At 60.4% G+C, this 14,884-nt stretch overlaps 1 protein-coding gene and 2 gene segments (V, D, J or C); all 3 read left to right on the top strand.

The window, feature by feature from the left end:
• Positions 1 to 14,884, top strand: part of LOC101916856 (Ig lambda chain V-1 region) — a 31,694-nt gene that overhangs the window by 7,712 nt on the left and 9,098 nt on the right. Inside the window, exons 1-2 of one of the 6 annotated variants that reach the window (XM_055797898.1) lie at positions 4,608 to 4,668; positions 4,803 to 5,099. The exons of 1 other annotated variant lie outside the window; for it this stretch is intronic. In XM_055797898.1, coding sequence (XP_055653873.1) covers positions 4,623 to 4,668; positions 4,803 to 5,099 — 343 coding nt within the window. In that variant the 5' untranslated portion in view covers positions 4,608 to 4,622. Of the gene's footprint in view, positions 1 to 4,607; positions 4,669 to 4,802; positions 5,100 to 9,416; positions 9,480 to 10,391; positions 10,770 to 12,098; positions 12,174 to 12,830; positions 13,119 to 13,590; positions 13,882 to 14,884 lie in introns of those variants that run through there. 4 more of the 6 variants (XM_055797896.1, XM_055797895.1, XM_055797893.1 and 1 more) reach the window with 4 other exon arrangements.
• Positions 1,078 to 2,642, top strand: LOC129783955 (Ig lambda chain V-1 region-like). The segment is given in 2 exon segments: positions 1,078 to 1,132; positions 2,043 to 2,642. Coding segments are annotated over 2 exon segments (585 nt in total).
• Positions 6,672 to 7,863, top strand: LOC129783957 (Ig lambda chain V-1 region-like). The segment is given in 3 exon segments: positions 6,672 to 6,738; positions 6,864 to 7,230; positions 7,762 to 7,863. Coding segments are annotated over 3 exon segments (472 nt in total).

Genomic DNA, 14,884 nt, shown 5'->3' with positions numbered 1-14,884 from the left:
CACGTGCATTGGCCAGGGTGCCGTGCAGAAGCTATGGAGGTTGTGACAGGGGCTGGGGATGTCTCTGAACTTGGTGGAAGCTGTGGTAGGGGTGTGGGACAGCATGGGCAGAGTCCTGTGCCAGGCTCTGCTCTCAGTTCCTCTGTTGCTATCCCCGTGGGCCTTCTCATCCCCACATGGTGTCAGTGTGGCCCTGCACCACAGTGCCGAGGTTCACAGGGCAGCCAGGAGGCAAAGGGGCTGGGACAAGCAAGTGCCATTATGTCTCACCCATGTGCAGGGCAGTCCCAGCAGACCCTTTTGGAAACTGCGGTGGCCAGCGCTGTCAGCAGGTAGCACAGGGGCTGCGCCTGGCCACAAGGTGCGGGAGGATGCTCTGTGCACTTGACTGGTACGAACTCTGTGATTGCTGTGAAGCTGCTGGAGACCCCCAGCTCACTTTGCATTTGGAGGAACTGGGGGCTTGTGTTTCCTTCCTGTTGGGTAACCTTGAAGCTGCTGGTGTCTGTGTTGGTCTAGTCCCCTTCAAGATCCCAGTTCCCTGCTCTGCAGTTCTCACGTGGCACTTAACAGAGGCCCAGCTGTTGCACCCGCCGTTGAAGCAGAACGTGCCTTCCCAGCTCCTCTGTCACGGTGCGGAGCAGCACGTGGGTAGCAGGCTGCCCAGGGGCCAGCAAGCGCCGAGCAGAGCTAGGTGCTCCAGAGCTGGTGGAATGTGTCGATGTGTCTCCACCAGCCAAGGTGGGGCTGTCCCTTGCCCTGGGCATGGGTTCCTGGTACAGTGAAGCCATAGTTCCCCTGGGGGGGACCAGGCGCTGGGCGGTTCCTGGCTGAGCTCAGGGCTCAGCACCCATGTTGGGGCAGGTACCCAGGGAGCCAGCCGCTCAGAGTGATCTTGGTGCCATTGGTGGGCCAGAGATGTGCCTGCGGCAGGCAGGGGGAGCATGGGGAACGGAGCTGCCACTGAATACTGAGGGACACATATCCATGGAGGGGCTGTGCCTGAGCAGGTGGGAGCTTAAGACAGAGCTGGGTCCATATCACAGCCCCATCGTGGTGGGGACACAGAGCTGCTGGGATCACACCATGGCCTGGCTCCCTCTCCTCCTCGCGGTGCTCGCCCACGGCACAGGTGCCATGGCCAGAGTCGCTGTGCCCGGCCGGGCCCTTTGGGCACAGGGGCCATTCGCTGGTGCCCTGTGCTCGTGGGGCCCTGGCTGACCCTTGTCTTCTCCCCTCTCCCCTCTCCCTCTGCAGGTTCCCTGGTCCAGGCAGCGCTGACTCAGCCGCCCTCCGTGTCAGCCAACCTGGGACAAACCGTCCAGATCACCTGCTCCGGGGGTGGCAGCAGCTATGCTTATGCTTCTGTCCCTGGCACCAGCAGAAGGTCCCTGGCACTGGCCCTGTCACTCTGATCTACTGGAATGACAAGAGACCCTCGGGCATCCCTTCTCGATTCTCCGGATCCAAGTCTGGCTCCACGGCCATGTTAACCATCACTGGGGTCCAAGCTAAGGACGAGGCCGTCTATTACTGTGATGGCTATGACAGCAGCAGCGGTGGCTATGGTGTCTGGAGGCAAGGAGTAAGCCGAAGTGAGACACAGATTCCAAAGTCAGAGGAAGGTTTTCTGCCCTTCACCCTCCTGGCTGAACAGAGCTGTGGCTGTGGGGCTGAGGCAGGTTCCTGTCCCTTCTGCATGGCCATGGCTGTGAATGTTGTTCCTTTCACATCCCTGAAAACTGGAGGTGACTTTATGGCTGGGGACCATTGTCCTGGTCCCTACAAAGTTCTCACAGTGTGGCCTTGTGTGCCATGCCAGTGCCTCTTGCTACTGCTGACCGTGTCCTGCTGCTGCTGCCAGAGCTGCCTCTGTGCTGGGATGTGCTGGGCTGGGCTCCGCTCCCCAGATTTGCGTGTGACTGCAGCCAGGTCCAGTCTTCTCTGCCTTTGACATTCCCTGTCCCGGTGCCCGGGCAGGGCTGTGCTCGTGGGGCCCTGGCTGACCCTTGTCTTCTCCCCTCTCTCCTCTCCCTCTGCAGGTTCCCTGGTCCAGGCAGCACTGACTCAGCCACCCTCCGTGTCAGCCAACCTGGGACAAACCGTCCAGATCACCTGCTCCGGGGGTAGTGATAGCTATGGCTGGTACCAGCAGAAGGTCCCTGGCACTGCCCCTGTCACCGTGATCTATGCTAATGACAAGAGACCCTCGGGCATCCCTTCACGATTCTCTGGATCCAAGTCTGGCTCCACGGGCACATTAACCATCACTGGCGTCCAAGCCGAGGACGAGGCCGTCTATTACTGTGGTAGCTGGGACAGCAGCTATGCTGCTGCCACCTGCCACGGGAAACAGCATTGGGGAAGTGATACTAAATACTCCCGCCAACACAGGGGCCACTCAGAAGTCTCTGCTGTCCTGTTTGATGTTGGGCAGGTCCCCGCCATGGCCCTGCCCTGTGCTGCACGTGGCTGTGCCTGGTGTCCCAGCTCAGCTGTCCCAGAGAGCCCCACATCTTTGACTGTCCCCTGTCATTTGGGGAGGGCATGTGTGGCAGTGTTGTGGTTTAACCCCAGCTGATAATTAAGTACCGCACAGCTGCTTGCTCACTCTGCCCTCCCCAGGGAGATGGGGAGGAGAATTGGGAAGGAATCTAAAAGCCTAGGGTTGAGATAAGAACAATTTAATAACTGAAATAATAAAAAATATATTAACATAATACTACTACTACTACTACTAACAGTAATAATAGTAACAACAGTAATTATAATGAAAAGGAGGGAGAAGGAGAGGGTAACAAAATCTAAACGGAAAGGAAAATAAGCACAGGTGAGGCACGTTACAGCTGCTCACCACCCACTGACAGATGCCCAGCCATTTCCCCAGCAGCAATGGTCAGGCCCTGGCCAACTCCCCCCAGTTTATATACTGAGCATGACGTCCCATGGTATGGGATACTCCTTTGGCTAGTTCCGGTCAGCTGTCCTGGATGTGTCCCCTCCCAGCTTCATGTGCCCTTCCAGCCTTCTCACATGGCATGGCCTGAGAAACCAAAAATTCCTTGACTTAGTATAAACATTACTTGACAACACCTAAACCCATCTGTTATCAACACTATTCTCACACCAAATACAAAACACAGCACTGCACCAGCTACTAAGAAGAAAATATAACTCTATCCCAGCCAAAACCAGGACAAGCACTTGGGCACATTTCACTCTCCATGGCCACGTTACCCAGTGCTGGAGTCCAAGCTGCGGAGGAGAAGGCTGTGTCTTACAGAGCCAGCTGGGGCACCAGTGCTGAGGAAGGTCGCTGCACTCCCAGCACTGGGGTAGGGCAGCACAAACCCACTGTTGCCCCAGGGTCCCTCGGGTGCCGCCTGCTGCCCTTGCTGGGGAGACCCCCAGCATTGCTGAGGCTGGAGGTGTCTCTGGAGATCATCTCATCCCACCGCCTGCTTGAAGCTGGGTTGGCTACTGCAGGTTGTCCACAGCCTGTCCAGGTGAGTTTTGAATATCTCCAAGGATGGAGACTTCACAGCGCTGTGGGCAAGCCGTTCCAGGGTCTGACTGTCCTTGCAAAAGAAAAAAGGGTTTGCTACATTTAAGCAGATTTTCCTGTGTTTCAACCTGTGCCTGTTGCTCCTTGTGCTGTAAGCAGACACCTCTGAGAGGAGCCTAGCTCCATCTCCTTACCTGCCCCCCGGAGATATTTATAATGTTGATAAGATGCCCCTGAGACTCCTCACCTCTGGCTCAGCCACCCCAGCTCATGCTGTCTCTCTCCACACAATGATGCTCTGAGCCCCTCATCATCCTCAGAGCCCTTCATGGGTCTTGTGCCCATCCCTCCCCATACCTGGCTGGGGAGCCCAGAGCTGACACAGCGCTGGGCTGTGTGTCTCAGGGTGCTGAGGCAAGGGGAAGGATCCTCTCCCTGGCTTCTGGCAACGCTCCTGCTAACGCAGCCCACAGGTGCTTTTCTGGCTCCTGTGCAACTTTGTGTCCTCACAGCCCATGGGCCCTTTGTGCCATGGGGCGGCTGGCCACTTGGCCCCAGAAGCCCCAGGCAGGGTTGGTGCAAGGGGCAGCGCTACATGGCTGTTGCAAGAGAAGGTGGAAGAGCAGCGATGACGGGGCCCAGGTACACTGGGGAAGGGAGGAACGAACAAGATCGGTGTGGGGCCTGGGACTCCTGTAGGAGGGAAAGATGCTGAGAGTGGGGTGGGGAATGCTGGTGGCTGGCATCGTCCCAGCCCCGTCCCTGGAAGCTGTGAGTGCCACCTGCCCCCAGCAGCCCAGCTGTCCCGCACCCCTCGGCCCTGTGGCCACTTGGCCAGGGCTGGGATCGGGGGTGTCTGTGCTGGTGACGTTTGGGCTCTGGGCTGGGACGTGTCTCTGCTCTGTGCCGGGGACAATCCCCGCTGCTTGTGGGGTGGTGGGGCTGGGCGTGGAGCGGGCAGGGCGGTGGGGGGAGGCGCGGGCAGGACCCAGGCGAGAGCGCGGGGTCAGATTTGCATGGAGGGGCCGTGCCCCGGGCGGGCGGGGGCTTAAAAGGGAGCTGGGGTCCATGTCACAGCCCCATCGTGGTGGGGACACGGAGCTGCTGGGATCGCACCATGGCCTGGCTCCCTCTCCTGCTCACGGTGCTCGCCCACGGCACAGGTGCCATGGCCAGAGTCGCTGTGCCCGGCCGGGCCCTTTGGGCACAGGGCCCCCGCGCTGCTGCCCCGGCAGGGCTGTGCTCGTGGGGCCATGGCTGACCCTTGTCTTCTCCCCTCTCCCCTCTCCCTCTGCAGGTTCCCTGGTCCAGGCAGCGCTGACTCAGCCGCCCTCCGTGTCAGCCAACCCGGGACAAACCGTCCAGATCACCTGCTCTGGGAGTAGCAGTAGCTATGGCTGGTTCCAGCAGAAGGTCCCTGGCACTGGCCCTGTCACTGTGATCTACTACAATGACAAGAGACCCTCGGGCATCCCTTCTCGGTTCTCTGGATCCACATCTGGCGGTACGGGCACGTTAACCATCACTGGCGTCCAAGCCGAGGACGAGGCCGTCTATTACTGTGGTAGCTACGACAGCAGCATCAGTGCTGGCACGGTGAAACAGAGCAATGTGGAAGTGATACAAAAACCTCCTGGCACAGCCGGAGCCAGCCGGGCATCTCTGCTGTCCCCGTTTTATGTTGGGGCAGGTCCCCGCCATGGCCCTGCCCTGTGCTGCAGATGGCTGTGCCTGGTGTCCCAGCTGAGCTGTCCCAGAGCCCCAGGTCTGTGCCCGGCCCCTGCCACGTGGGGAGGAGATGACCCCCAGCAGCCCTGTCCCTGCCCCATGCTGCAGGGCCGAGTTGCCCCTGGGCTCCCCGGTTGGCACGCGGGGCGCTGCCAGCTGCCTCCCTGCCCTGCCCTGCGCCCAGCGCAGCCGTGCCAGGATTCCCCGGGCATCGCCCCAGGGGCTTCAGCGCTGCTGGAGCGGTGGGCTCAGCACCGACAAGTGGGAACATGCCAAGGGCCGGGCAGCTGGTCCAAAGCTTCGCCTGCCAACGCTGGCAAGGGCCGTTTCCCACGGGCGCAGCAGCGCCAGGGCCACGCGTGAGGCTGCCGGGGCAGAGCAGGGCTGCCTGGGGGCTGTTCTGCCGCGCCGCAGGAGGAGCCCGCAGGCTCTGCACCGCTGGCTCTTTGTACCTCTGGCCCCTGGGAAGCCCCTGGCCCTGGGCAATGTCCCATGGCAGCCCTGTGACAGGAGAGGGCTGCCCCGCACCCTGGCCCCGTCCCCATCCTGCTGCGGGACCCCGGGGCCGGGACTAGCGCTGGGGACAAAGGTGTTGGCCCCTCTGTGTCTGTCGGTGTCGCTTGTCTTGAGCGGTGACTTTTCCTATGTCGCCCTGAGGGAGCCGGGGCAGGGGACGAGGGCTGGGCATGAAGGTGTGTGCCAGGGCCAGGCTTTGGGCAGGGACGACTGTGCGGTGGGGTGGGGGGCCACGTGCCATGGGCTGGGGCCAGGGGGGCACCGCTGGGCTGCACCAAGCACCCTGCAGCCCTCAGGGACCAGGGCTCCTGTGCGCTCCCTGATGCGCCCCGCTCCCCCTGCCCGCGCCAGGTCAAGGTCCCAGGTGCTCATCGGTCACCAAGAACGTTCAGCTGAGGATCTCAGAGGGATGTAAATGGGGCTTTGCTCCTGCCTTTTCCCAGCCCACTCCCCATGGGAGAGCCTAGGTGGGCCCAGCTGGACCCCAGAAATGCACGGCAGTGCCAAGAGCCTGGACAAGGGCTTCTCCTTCCATCCCCAGCACAGGCAGCAGCTCATCTGCTCCCCACGGCAGGGGATGTTGGTGCTGGGGGCACTGCCTGATGCCCCCGCCCCCAGCAGCCCAGCTCTCCCGCACCCCTCGGCCCTGTGGCCACTTGGCCAGGGCTGGGATCGGGGGTGTCTGTGCTGGTGACGTTTGGGCTCTGGGCTGGGACGTGTCTCTGCTCTGTGCCGGGGACAATCCCCGCTGCTTGTGGGGTGGTGGGGCTGGGCGTGGAGCGGGCAGGGCGGTGGGGGGAGGCGCGGGCAGGACCCAGGCGAGAGCGCGGGGTCAGATTTGCATGGAGGGGCCGTGCCCCGGGCGGGCGGGGGCTTAAAAGGGAGCTGGGGTCCATGTCACAGCCCCATCGTGGTAGGGACACGGAGCTGCTGGGATCGCACCATGGCCTGGCTCCCTCTCCTCCTCGCAGTGCTCGCCCACGGCACAGGTGCCATGGCCAGAGTCGCTGTGCCCGGCCGGGCCCTTTGGGCACAGGGGCCATTCGCTGGTGCCCTGTGCTTGTGGGGCCCTAGCTGACCCTTGTCTTCTCCCCTCTCCCCTCTCCCTCTGCAGGTTCCCTAGTCCAGGCAGCGCTGACTCAGCCACCCTCCGTGTCAGCCAACCTGGGACAAACCGTCCAGATCACCTGCTCTGGGAGTAGCAGTGGCTATGGCTACGGAAGACTGGTACCAGCAGAAGGTCCCTGTCACTGTGATCCATGCTAACTTATACAGACCCTCGGGCATCCCTTCACGATTCTCTGGATCCTTGTCCGGCTCCACGGGCACGTTAACCATCACTGGGGTCCAGGCCAAGGACAAGGCTGTCTATTACTGTGGTAGCTGGGACAGCAGCAGCAGTGCTGGTCATTGTCTTGGTGGTGCTGAGTTTAATTTTTTCTTACTGTTCTTTGGTGCACCTTCCCCTGAGTGGCAAAGAGGTGTGGAGTGTAGGTAGTTTGGACCCTTGGGATTTGTGGCTGTCGAGGCTGTTACTTTGTGGGGTTTTGACTGCAACTCTGCCCTGATGCCACCTCCCCTCTGTGCCTATGCTGTGCTGGTGATTCCCCTTTCCCTGTGTCACACACGGTCTCCCTACAGAATCTCACCTACTGGGGACTCCCTGCCCTGTAACCCCTGGCTGCTGGCCTGGCCATGGTCCCACCTGGAGCATGGGCAGGGGTGTATCCAGGCTTCCGCCAATGCTGGGTGCCCACAGCGGGCCATTCCCCTGGGCTGCCCTGTCTCAGTGACAGGGATGAGAGGTGTGCCTCAAGGGGCAACAGGCAGGGACAGGGTCTAGACTGTGGCTACAGCCACCCCTCGGGGGGAGCCTGGGCTCGGGGCTGCACCCAGGCTGTCCCATCCATGGGCTTGTGGGCAGGGAAGCCCCGTCAGGACTGTGCTCCTGGGGCCCTGGGTAACCCTCATCTTTTTCCCTCTCTCCTCTCCCCTCTCTGGCCTTTGGGCAGCACTGACTCAGCTGCCCTCGATGTATGTGTCTCCAAGAGTAAACAACCGGTTCTCCTGACCCAGGATTGACAATAACTATGGCTGGTTCCAGCAGAAAGTCCCTGGCACTGGCCCTGTCACTGTGATCTACTGGAATGACAAGAGACCCTCGGGCATCCCTTCACGATTCTCCGGATCCAAGTCTGGCTCCACGGGCACGTTAACCATCACTGGGGTCCAAGCTGAGGACGAGGCCGTCTATTACTGTGCTAACTGGGACAGCAGCATCAGTGCTGACATGGTGAAATGGAGCAATGTGGAAGTGATACAAAATCCTCCTGGCACAGCCGGAGCCAGCTGGGCCTCTCTGCTGTCCCCATTTCATGCTGGGCAGGTCCCCGCCATGGCCCTGCCTTGTGCTGCAGATGGCTGTGCCTGGTGTCCCAGCTCAGCTGTCCCAGAGAGCCCCACATCTTTGACTGTCCCCTATCATTTGGGGAGGGTATGTGTGGCACTTGGGAATGTTCCACTCCCCATGGCCACAGTACCCATTGATGGGGTCCAAGCCAAGGCAGGTGCTGCCTCTTATTGTGCTGGGTGGGAGACCAGTGCAGACCAGGGTCATGGTGACTCCCTGAGATACAAACCCGCTGTTACCCCAGCGCCCCTCAGGTGCCACCTGCTGCTGCTGCAGCTGCAGGTTGGACGCACTGTTGGAGCAGCACATGTGCCTGTGAGGCAGCTCCTGCCATGGGGCACATGCTGTGCTCCAGCAGGTGCCCTCCGTGCCGCCCGCAGGGAGACAGCCCACTGCAGCCCTGCCCCATCTGCGCCTGCTGGGCTCTCTGTGCCCCAGGCCCCCCGGGGCAGGCGGCGTTGGGGACAGGGAGGGGTCATGCCAAGCGGTCATTTCCCTTGGATGCAGCTACACTTGGGCTGGGCGCCGTGCCACTGAGGGTGGGGACAACCCTGTGCCCTGGGTTGGAGAAGGGCTGGCCAGGGGCTGTCCCGAGAGCTGTGAGCAGAGCCCCTGCGCTGTCCCGGCTCTGGCTGTGTCTGCCCAGTGCCAGCCCGTTGGGCTTGTGACCAGCTCATGAGGAGGCACTGCTGGAGCCCTGGGGCTGGTGCCGGATGGCTCCCATTGTGCTGGGGAGCAGGTGCCAAGGAAGAGAAGAGCAAAGGTTTGGAATGGTGGGCCTGGGCTGGCAGAGGAAGAGGCAGGGCAGAGAAGCAGCAGAACGAGAGGGTGTCTTAGGTGCCTGGGACACCCGTAGGAGGGAAAGATGCTGAGAGTGGGGTGGGGAGTGCTGGCGGCTGGCATAGTCCCAGCCCCATGCCTGGGAGCTGTGAGTGCCTCCTGCCCCCAGCAGCCCAGCTCTCCCGCACCCCTCGGCCCTGCAGCTGCTCTACCAGGGCAGGAATGGGGGTGTCCGTGCTGGTGATGTTTTGGGCTCTGGGCTGGGACGTGTCTCCGCTCTGTGCCGGGGACAATCCCCGCTGCTTGAGGGGTGGTGGGGCTGGGCATGGAGCAGGCAGGGCGGTGGGGGGAGGCGCGGGCAGGACCCAGGCGAGAGCGCGGGGTCAGATTTGCATGGAGGGGCCGTGCCCCGGGCGGGCAGGGGCTTAAAAGGGAGCTGGGGTCCATGTCACAGCCCCATCGTGGTGGGGACACGGAGCTGCTGGGATCGCACCATGGCCTGGCTCCCTCTCCTGCTCACGGTGCTCGCCCACGGCACAGGTGCCATGGCCAGAGTCGCTGTGCCCGGCCGGGCCCTTTGGGCACAGGGCCCCCGCGCTGCTGCCCGGGCAGAGCTGTGCTCGTGGGGCCATGGCTGACCCTTGTCTTCTCCCCTCTCCCCTCTCCCCTCTCCCTCTGCAGGTTCCCTGGTCCAGGCAGCGCTGACTCAGCCGCCCTCTGTGTCAGCCAACCCAGGAGAAACTGTCCGGATCACCTGCTCTGGCGGTAGCAGCAGCAGCAGCAATGAGTATGTTGGTTTGCATGACCGAAAACCTGGCACTGCTCCTGTCACTCTGATCTATGAGAGCAACAAGAGACCCTTGGGCATCCCTTCGCGATTCTCTGGATCCAAGTCTGGCTCCACGGCCACGTTAACCATCACTGGGGTCCAAGCCGAGGACGAGGCCGTCTATTTCTGTGGTGGCTATGACAGCAGCATTGATGCTGGTGTAATCACACAGAGAGATGTGGGAGTGAGCTACAGAGCAATCCAAATTGGAAATGTTCTGCCCTTCTCCTTCAAGGCCAAGCAAGGCTTTGGAGCTGGTGCAGGTTCCTGTCCCTTCTGCATGGCCATGGCTGTGAATGTTGTTCCTTTCACATCCCTGAAAACTGGAGGTGACTTTGTGGCTGGGCACCATTGTCCTGGTCCCTACAAAGTTCTCACAGTGTGGCCTTGTGTGCCATGCCAGTGCCTCTTGCTACTGCTGACCGTGTCCTGCTGCTGCTGCCAGAGCTGCCCCTGTGCTGGGATGCGCTGGGCTGGGCTCCGCTCCCCAGATTTGCGTGTGACTGCAGCCAGGTCCAGTCTTCTCTGCCTTTGACATTCCCTGTCCCGGTGCCCGGGCAGGGCTGTGCTCGTGGGGCCCTGGCTGACCCTTGTCTTCTCCCGTCTCTCCTCTCCCTCTGCAGGTTCCCTGGTCCAGGCAGCGCTGACTCAGCCGCCCTCGTTGTCCGCAAACCCGGGACAAACCATCCAGATCACGTGCTCCGGGGAGGACAGCAACTACTATGGCTGGTACCAGCAGAAGGCACCTGGCACTGGCCCTGTCACTGTGATCTATGGCAGCAAGGGACCCTCGGGCATCCCTTTGCGATTCTCTGGATCCTTGCCCAGTAGCACAGGCACGTTAACCATCACTGGCGTCCAAGCTGAGGACGAGGCCGTCTATTACCGTGGTGCCCCACATGGCAGTGCTGATCAGCATGCAGGTGCTCTGCAGGGTGGCCGTGCTTGGGTGCTCTGGGTTCACTGTTGCTGTCTGTGGTGCACGGGTGGCAGCAATGCTGATGGTGCTGCTGAGGATGCCAGTGGCAGAGCTCCTGGCACTGCAGAGCTGTGGTGTAGCTTGTTGCTGCTGCCTGCAAACTATCTTGTGTTATGGTCCTGTGGCCTAGAGAAGCTGGGACAAACATTGTTGCTGTCTCTGGGCACCCCACTCTGGTCCTTGGCTCCATGCCAGTTCAGGGGTGATGCCCACCCTCCTCTAATGACTAACGGTGCCTCAGGGCCCTGTGTCTATGGGAGAGGCCCTCCCCTGTGAGCACCACGTGCATTGGCCAGGGTGCCGTGCAGAAGCCATGGAGGTTGTGGCAGGGGCTGGGGATGTCTCTGAACTTGGTGGAAGCTGTGGTAGGGGTGTGGGACAGCATGGGCAGAGTCCTGTGCCAGGCTCTGCTCTCAGTTCCTCTGTTGCTATCCCCGTGGGCCTTCTCATCCCCACATGGTGTCAGTGTGGCCCTGCACCACAGTGCCGAGGTTCACAGGGCAGCCAGGAGGCAAAGGGGCTGGGACAAGCAAGTGCCATTATGTCTCACCCATGTGCAGGGCAGTCCCAGCAGACCCTTTTGGAAACTGCGGTGGCCAGTGCTGTCAGCAGGTAGCACAGGGGCTGCGCCTGGCCACAAGATGCGGGAGGATGCTCTGTGCACTTGACTGGTACGAACTCTGTGATTGCTGTGAAGCTGCTGGAGACCCCCAGCTCACTTTGCATTTGGAGGAACTGGGGGCTTGTGTTTCCTTCCTGTTGGGTAACCTTGAAGCTGCTGGTGTCTGTGTTGGTCTAGTCCCCTTCAAGATCCCAGTTCCCTGCTCTGCAGTTCTCACGTGGCACTTAACAGAGGCCCAGCTGTTGCACCCGCCGTTGAAGCAGAACGTGCCTTCCCAGCTCCTCTGTCACGGTGCGGAGCAGCACGTGGGTAGCAGGCTGCCCAGGGGCCAGCAAGCGCCGAGCAGAGCTGGGTGCTCCAGAGTAGGTGGAATGTGTCGATGTGTCCCCACCAGCCATGGTGGGGCTGTCCCTTGCCCTGGGCATGGGTTCCTGGTACAGTGAAGCCATAGTTCCCCTGGGGGGGACCAGGCGCTGGGTGGTTCCTGGCTGAGCTCAGGGCTCAGCACCCATGTTGGGGCAGGTACCCAGGGAGCCAGCCGCTCAGAGTGATCTTGGTGCCATTGGTGGGCCAGAGATGTGCCTGCGGCAGGCAGGGGGAGCATGGGGAACGGAGCTGCCACTGAATACTGAGGGACACATATCCATGGAGGGGCTGTGCCTGAGCAGGTGGGAGCTTAAGACAGAGCTGGGTCCATATCACAGCCCCATCGTGGTGGGGACACGGAGCTGCTGGGATCGCACCATGGCCTGGCTCCCTCTCCTCCTCGCGGTGCTCGCCCACGGCACAGGTGCCATGGCCAGAGTCGCTGTGCCCGGCCGGGCCCTTTGGGCACAGGGGCCATTCGCTGGTGCCCTGTGCTTGTGGGGCCCTGGCTGACCCTTGTCTTCTCCCCTCTCCCCTCTCCCTCTGCAGGTTCCCTGGTCCAGGCAGCGCTGACTCAGCCGCCCTCTGTGTCAGCCAACCCAGGAGAAACTGTCCGGATCACCTGCTCCGGGGGTGGCAGCAGCTATGCTTATGCTTCTGTCCCTGGCACCAGCAGAAGGTCCCTGGCACTGGCCCTGTCACTCTGATCTACTGGGATGACAAGAGACCCTCGGGCATCCCTTCTCGATTCTCTGGATCCAAGTCTGGCTCCACGGCCACGTTAACCATCACTGGGGTCCAAGCCGAGCACGAGGCCGTCTATTACTGTGGTAGCTCTGACGGTAGCAGTGGTGGTCAGCCTGACGGAGACACTGACCCTGTCATTCACCCTCCCCTTGCTGCTGCCAGTTTTCCTTTCAGAATCTTCATGCTCTGGCCTTGGGCTCTGTGCGAAGGGTTCTAGGTCCCTCCGTGGTATCATGACCTTTGAGCACAGGGTCTCTGTTCCTGTCCGACTACCTGGAGAAGGCTGTGCTCCTGGGGCACAGGCTGACTCTGGTTCTCCCCACTCCCTCTGTGGGTTCCCTGGTCCAGGCAGCGCTGACTAAGCCACCCTCCGTGTCAGCCAACCCGGGACAAAGCGTCCAGATCACCTGCTCCGGGGGGGACAGCAACTACTATGGCTGGTACCAGCAGAAGGTCCCTGGCACTGGCCCTGTCACTGTGATCTACAATAACAACAACAGACCCTCGGGCATCCCTTCACGATTCTCTGGATCCTTGTCTGGCTCCACGGCCACGTTAACCATCACTGGGGTCCAAGCCAAGGATGAGGCCGTCTGTTTCTGTGGTGGCTACGACAGCAGCAGCGGTGGCTATGGTGTCTGGTGGCAAGGAGTAATAGGAAGTGAGACACAGATTCCAAAGTCAGAGGAAGGTTTTCTGCCCTTCACCCTCCTGGCTGAACAGAGCTGTGGCTGTGGGACTGAGGCAGGTTCCTGTCCCTTCTGCATGGCCATGGCTGTGAATGTTGTTCCTTTCACATCCCTGAAAACTGGAGGTGACTTTATGGCTGGGCACCATTGTCCTGGTCCCTACAAAGTTCTCACAGTGTGGCCTTGTGTGCCATGCCAGTGCCTCTTGCTACTGCTGACCGTGTCCTGCTGCTGCTGCCAGAGCTGCCCCTGTGCTGGGATGTGCTGGGCTGGGCTCCGCTCCCCAGATTTGCATGTGACTGCAGCCAGGTCCAGTCTTCTCTGCCTTTGACATTCCCTGTCCCGGTGCCCGGGCAGGGCTGTGCTCGTGGGGCCCTGGCTGACCCTTGTCTTCTCCCCTCTCTCCTCTCCCTCTGCAGGTTCCCTGGTCCAGGCAGCACTGACTCAGCCACCCTCCGTGTCAGCCAACCTGGGACAAACCGTCCAGATCACCTGCTCCGGGGGTAGTGGTAGCTATGGCTGGTACCAGCAGAAGGTCCCTGGCACTGCCCCTGTCACCGTGATCTATGCTAATGACAAGAGACCCTCGGGCATCCCTTCACGATTCTCCGGATCCAAGTCTGGCTCCACGGGCACATTAACCATCACTGGCGTCCAAGCCGAGGACGAGGCCGTCTATTACTGTGGTAGCTGGGACAGCAGCTATGCTGCTGCCACCTGCCACGGGAAACAGCATTGGGGAAGTGATACTAAATACTCCCGCCAACACAGGGGCCACTCAGAAGTCTCTGCTGTCCTGTTTGATGTTGGGCAGGTCCCCGCCATGGCCCTGCCCTGTGCTGCACGTGGCTGTGCCTGGTGTCCCAGCTCAGCTGTCCCAGAGAGCCCCACATCTTTGACTGTCCCCTGTCATTTGGGGAGGGCATGTGTGGCAGTGTTGTGGTTTAACCCCAGCTGATAATTAAGTACCGCACAGCTGCTTGCTCACTCTGCCCTCCCCAGGGAGATGGGGAGGAGAATTGGGAAGGAATCTAAAAGCCTAGGGTTGAGATAAGAACAATTTAATAACTGAAATAATAAAAAATATAATAACATAATACTACTACTACTACTAACAGTAATAATAGTAACAACAGTAATTATAATGAAAAGGAGGGAGAAGGAGAGGGTAACAAAATCTAAACGGAAAGGAAAATAAGCACAGGTGAGGCACGTTACAGCTGCTCACCACCCACTGACAGATGCCCAGCCATTTCCCCAGCAGCAATGGTCAGGCCCTGGCCAACTCCCCCCAGTTTATATACTGAGCATGACGTCCCATGGTATGGGATACTCCTTTGGCTAGTTCCGGTCAGCTGTCCTGGATGTGTCCCCTCCCAGCTTCATGTGCCCTTCCAGCCTTCTCACATGGCATGGCCTGAGAAACCAAAAATTCCTTGACTTAGTATAAACATTACTTGACAACACCTAAACCCATCTGTTATCAACACTATTCTCACACCAAATACAAAACACAGCACTGCACCAGCTACTAAGAAGAAAATATAACTCTATCCCAGCCAAAACCAGGACAAGCACTTGGGCACATTTCACTCTCCATGGCCACGTTACTCAGTGCTGGAGTCCAAGCTGCGGAGGAGAAGGCTGTGTCTTACAGAGCCAGCTGGGGCACCAGTGCTGAGGAAGGTCGCTGCACGCCCAGCACTGGGGTAA

Source organism: Falco peregrinus, chromosome 2, assembly GCF_023634155.1.
Source record: "Falco peregrinus isolate bFalPer1 chromosome 2, bFalPer1.pri, whole genome shotgun sequence".
Taxonomy (NCBI): Eukaryota; Metazoa; Chordata; class Aves; order Falconiformes; family Falconidae; genus Falco; species Falco peregrinus.
This window is presented reverse-complemented; position numbering and strand designations above follow the sequence as displayed.